Source organism: Empidonax traillii, unplaced genomic scaffold (assembly GCF_003031625.1).
Source record: "Empidonax traillii isolate 1590-97213 ecotype Southwest subspecies unplaced genomic scaffold, ASM303162v1 scaffold155:size2260171, whole genome shotgun sequence".
NCBI classification, from domain to species: domain Eukaryota; kingdom Metazoa; phylum Chordata; class Aves; order Passeriformes; family Tyrannidae; genus Empidonax; species Empidonax traillii.
The window spans coordinates 1,065,438-1,071,124 of record NW_020955348.1 but is presented as its reverse complement, the minus strand read 5'-3'; the positions used below and the strand labels follow the sequence as shown (position 1 = coordinate 1,071,124).

Here is a 5,687-nt window from a genome sequence, read left to right as displayed (position 1 = left end):
AAGAACATGAACTCTTAACGTTCTATTTCATTATTAGCCCTGTATTTAAAAAAAAAAAAAAAAAAAAAGAGAGAAAGATATTCAGCAACAGAGAAACAATTTAACATAATATAAACAGTTGTTCAAAATAAATAAATTGCACTTCACTGCTACTTAGTAATGCTTCTACTGAGGTAAGAGCAGAGATCAGATCTCAGTTTTCTATCTAGTTACAAAACTATGGCAGAAATGCCTGCTTAAGACTATGGTAAGAGTTTCAAGAGGTAAATCTTGGAATCAAAGAATTGTTTAGATTGGAAAAGACCTTTAAGATCATCAAGTCCAGTTGTTGCTCCATCACTGCCAAGCCAGCACTAACCCACGCCCCCAAGTGACACATTCAAAGGGGTTTAAATCCCTCCAGGGATGGTGATTCCACCACTGCCCTGGGCAGCCCGTTCTAGGGTTTGACAACCCTTTCAGTGAAACGTTTTTCCAAATTTCTGCTTATTTGTTTTTTAGAAGTGCAATTACACCTGAATTTTAAAAGTCTTATAGAAAATACTGGGTTCTGGGAATAGATTAGCTGTGCAAATTGGCCCAGAAAGAATGGTCCATGAACAGACAGTACACATTGTAATTAAATAAGTATGCACATTATGGTTGTGCAATTTTTAACTTATCATTCCTTTCATAATGTGTTCACAAAAACCAGCAATTGTTTTTGACATGAGGATGCTATGAAACACTACCCAGGGTCCTTTAAAGACAGTCAAAGATGTATCATTAACAAAACTATTGATTTAAATGAGCACAGGAACATTCTATTCATAATGTGTCCTGCAGTAGTGATAAATGCACTCACCTTCTCTTTCATTGATAAATATCATATGTATTAGAAACCCCAAAATATTCATGACCTTACTCCAAAGGCATTATTATCAATATGCACAAGAATATGCCACCTCATCAGTCCCATTTCCATGATAAGAAAATCATTAGTTTCTATTACTAAGAGACTTCCCCCAAGTGATCTCACATGAGCAGGTTGCAGCAGAGCAGAAAGGAGAAGAGCAGCTTATCGGTCTCAAACAGGGAGCGGCACACTTGGCAGTACAGATTGTAGGTGAAGTGGTCATTCAGGTACTGAAGTCGCTTCTTCAGTATTTTGGATTTATTGCTAAAAAGGAAAGAAGGGAGAAACTGAGACTTCAAACTGAAAAAGAGCCAATGAGTTAAGAAATTTCAGTCTATTTAGAGCTGCGCAGGATATTTTAGATTCACGTGCTCCACAAGGCACTTAGATGCCAATTTCCCCAAAATTTCAATTACAGTTCATGTCTCACAGCACTTTTAAAAGTCTCAAGCAAAATAATCAGCTGAAATTAATTTGCCACAGTTAAGTGGTAGCACTCAGTGTTCATAATGGAGCCCAGTTCAGAGCCAGAGGACATCCTTTCTATAAGTCTATTCTTTAAAATAATTAAATACAGCACATGCTTACAGTCCATGATGCACTTAAACAGTAACTAAAAAGAGCAATTACTTCATTAACAAATCATATTCTGCCTCAAAAGCCTGCACTTAAGGAGGGAAATAGTTTCCAAATGGAGAGACGAGATGAGAATGAAAACACCTCATTTCCCACCAGGAAGACTCCCTTTACCTGTCATGAATGGAGTGGATGAAGAGGTTGACAAACCAGCTGAGGGAGTACTGGTACATGGGGTCGATGTTGGCCAGGTCAGCGATGCTGAAGAACAGCACAGCCGAGTGCTGAGCCACGGGCCGATAGGCCTCGCGCGACTCCGCGATCTTCTGCTCCGTTTTCTCTGCGACCTGAACGTCGACAGCAGGGGACACAGAACTGTTTGTACAAAGATATTGCTACCTAACAACATTCCAAAAATAGTTCTGTGCAGCACTTCGTAACACCAGAGTAAGGGACTTTCGTGGTTGCAGAAGGTGCCACCAAGCAGGTGATGCCCGTGCTGAGTTGGCCCTACCACTGCCCGATCTATTTACCTGTCCTACAGGGGGCAATAACGAAAACAAAGGAGGCATAACAGTATCGGTGCATCAAAAGTATCAGTCTATCTGCAATATTCAAAAATATGACCAATTCTGAGATTACATTTGATAGTCATTAACAAGTATCAGTAAAACAAACATCAGCCTAAAGAAAGTACCAATATTTGATTTGTGTTAAATCTGTAGTCATTAAAAAATGTAAAGAAAAAAACCTTTTTCCTCTCACTGATATTATTTAGCTCTCACTGACTTCAGCTGGTATTTTTTTGTATTAAGAATAACAAAAGAATCTTGCATATCTGCATTAGCCTAATTATTGATTACTAATGTCTTCTTGAATAATTTTTTCTTTTAAAAAGTCGCTCCTTCCTTTATCTTAACATGTTACCTTAACTTCAGAATTTAATATTTTTCACTCAGTCTTACAGACAGATACAGATGCTTTAAAACCTTTTAAATTAACGACTGAATAAACTACCAGTGAAGATTCTAGAATGGGCCCAATTTTATTTCTTTTCCCATTTCACAAGTACAGAATTGCTCCTTGTGCTTTGCAACTAACTCAGAGTCCTTCTGCCAGCTTCAAATTTACCATTTAATTTCTGAATATTGTAAAGGGAAGCACACATACTCTCTCCTTACCTGCTGTTTTTTTGTGATCTCATTAGACATTACTTTAGCAGAATCCAAGACCTGGATGGCAGTTTCATCTTCCAGAATATCCCCTTCAGATGAATGTAGAGTTTCTAAAATTTTCTTCTCAATTTCTTTTAGACTCTTTTTATTGGCTGCAGACTGAACAATGAGAGCATTTCTTTCCTCTTCTAAATCTGGCCTAATGAAGGAAAACACAAACAACAAAATCAGTCTGCTCATCTTCCACTGCCCGCAAAAGAAGCCCATGAGAAGGACTCCCTGTTCCTACAATAAGTATTTTGAATATTCTCTTCAGTTTAAATAAGACTTTGCTGTTCAACATCTATTAATGATTGTGAGTAAAGATTTACTTCCATTCAGTCTTTGGAAACAATGGTCTAATCTATAATGTCTCAGCAAATGACAATCCATCCTGCTTTTCCTTTATCACGTATCATATCCAGAACCAGTTTACTGCTGGAAACACATTTTTTAGCAAACAGACTTTAGCCCAATTGCACAGACACATCTGCACAACACCACACTTCTACTCTGTATCTCTGGGAGGGTTCCAGTATGACCCACAATCACTTTCAGAGATATTTTGCATTTATTTCATCGAAAATTAAAATATTCATAATTCTGCATCCTTGTCCAACAGCTTTGGCACATTGCAAAACAATAATAATGATTTTAACTTCAAATAATATTTGCACAGTTTTCTAATATTCAAGGAATATTTCAGGAGAAAATTGCCATGAAACACCAATTATTTCACATCTGCTCTTTACCTACCCCAAACATGACAATCTGTTTCCCTAACAAACCTTTATTGTTTTTTTAAAAGCTGTTACTGAGCAACATTTACACCATGTAACATTCATTTTTCTATGCAATAAATTAATCTCTCATACTCTTGGAATTATGACATAAAAAAGTTTAATGGTTGTTTTTCCCAAAGAGAGACTTACCTCTCCTCTGCTACGACAATACCCAGCAATTGGTCTTCAAGTCCCTCTGGTGTTATCATAAAATTTAGTAATAAAACTTTTGTAGCAATTTCAGGCATATAATGAGGATTTCTTAGTTTTGTGGTAATAAAAAACTTGAAATCACTGGAATATTCAATAACGGACTCACCAAGCCTGATACACTCCATGCCTCCTAAAATTAACAGGAGAAATGTTAAAAAAACCTTTTCTACTCCAATTATTTACAGGAATAAAACCCAACGTCTTTTTTATTAAGTAAAAGCAAACTTCTTGTCAGTGACAAATTTCCTGAAAAGTAAAAATAAATAAATAAATTTGATAACCTGAAACATTCTCAGAGAATTCAGTGGGGCCACATTTTATTCCTAGCAGGTAAAATCAAGTCAATCCAATGTCTACTGTACTTTCAATTTACATATACAAAATAAAACTAGAGATGGTAGCAGAGAATTGTGTAATTATTCTCATATATTATATTCTTACAGACCACTATTTCCTTGAGTTACCTGCTTGAAAGAGAAAGCCACAAAAAAAATAAAAGCAGAAAAAAAATAAAGTGTTTGAGCTTTGCTTTCCTTTATTTTGGAGTTATGAACATGAAAACCAGTACAGATGAATCACGTAAGAAAGAAGGAAAACATATTTGTCTTTATCTGCATTTTCAGTCATTTTACAGGAGGAAAATAAAAGTTGAAAACCGAATTCACAGCTACTTAGCAAGAGTCAGAGAAAGGCAAATTGTGCCTCAGGCAGAAGGCCCTGACAGCTTTTCTTGATTTGTGCAGCATTTGGTAAATATTGGAATAAGCCTAAAACACATAAAAATGAACAAGAGAAACAATTTCACTGACAATGATCCATTTGCAGAATTTCCTTAGTCTCCTGTAGTGACAGGGTGAAGGTTTTCACATAAAACCACTGTTGTAAAAACTAATAGACACGGGAATGATAATTATTAAAAAATCAAACTCAAGAGTGCTGTGACATTCCCCTGAATTGTGAAAGTCAGAGAGCAACGTGGAAAAATCAGAGAGTGGCAGAGCCTGTGAGCTGCACAGGAATGAAATCTGCTTCAGGGTTCCAAACTGATGTTGCTGTACCTTGTTTGAAGGTCTGTTTAAGCAGCAGAGGCTCAAGGGATGGGTCCAGTTCCTCCCCAACATTTTCCAGCAGCAGTGGAGTCCCGAACTGGATGCAGTTCTCCACGGTTCTCATGTAATCCGTGTCGCTGATCTTGATAACGTTCAGACGATTTTCCTTCTCAAAATTCTTGACCCATTTATTTGCTTGCCCTTGGGGGTCAATCATTAATGGCCTAGAGCACAGGGGAAAGTTTGTCAGTGCTTGCAGGAGTCTTTCCAAATTTAAACTATTTCCCGTGTTTGGTTGTCAGGCTGTCGAGGAAGAAGTGATACAATTCTGATTATGTTGATTTAAGAGATCAGTGTAAAATGGATGTGCAGGTGTTTTAGCACAATTTGAAAAGTAATAGCAAAAATAGTTTCAAAAGTTGCAAAAAATGTTTATAACATTTTTCATAAAATACACTATAATGCAGAATTCTTGATACTCTGGAATTCTCAGTATTTAGAATCTATTAATTTTTACAAATGTTGAGTTTCTTCCCATATGTTTTTTCACTTTAAAAAAATAAAAATGAACAATTATTTGGAATTTAATCTGATTTCCTGTCTAATTACCAATAAATCTGTTAGTATTTCAGCCAGTATAAGACTGGAAGAGTAAGTGGAGTGGGGAAGGGTGACAATATTTTAATTTTGTTCAACAGATTTGTCCCCCGTTGCATGTGCTGCTTTCATCTATATGTCTGTACTTTAATTAGTCAGGCACAACAGATATCAAACACTTCCTCTAACTGCACCTTCAGAGAACTAAGCAATATTCTAAAACCAGAATTACACATTGTCAATCTGAAAGTTCCCCAATCTGTCACAAAGACTAATTCTTAAGTGAACAAAGATCACAAGAACATTCCTAGAAAGTTTTATATTCTTGTATTTCCACTGAGTGCAGATTATTTGCAGACAG

General features: G+C 36.3%; 1 protein-coding gene across 3 annotated transcripts in view; it reads right to left on the bottom strand.

Moving 5' to 3' along the window:
• DNAH12 (dynein axonemal heavy chain 12) overlaps window positions 1–5,687 on the bottom strand; it is a 50,896-nt gene continuing 45,209 nt past the window's right edge. For all 3 annotated transcript variants that reach the window (XM_027884777.1, XM_027884779.1, XM_027884778.1), the window contains 6 exons: window positions 4,739–4,953; window positions 3,618–3,810; window positions 2,653–2,845; window positions 1,646–1,818; window positions 1,019–1,159; window positions 1–39 (listed from right to left, as the gene is read on the bottom strand). In XM_027884777.1, the coding sequence (XP_027740578.1) occupies window positions 15–39; window positions 1,019–1,159; window positions 1,646–1,818; window positions 2,653–2,845; window positions 3,618–3,810; window positions 4,739–4,953 (940 nt within the window). In that variant the 3' untranslated portion in view covers window positions 1–14. The remainder of the gene's footprint in view (window positions 40–1,018; window positions 1,160–1,645; window positions 1,819–2,652; window positions 2,846–3,617; window positions 3,811–4,738; window positions 4,954–5,687) is intronic.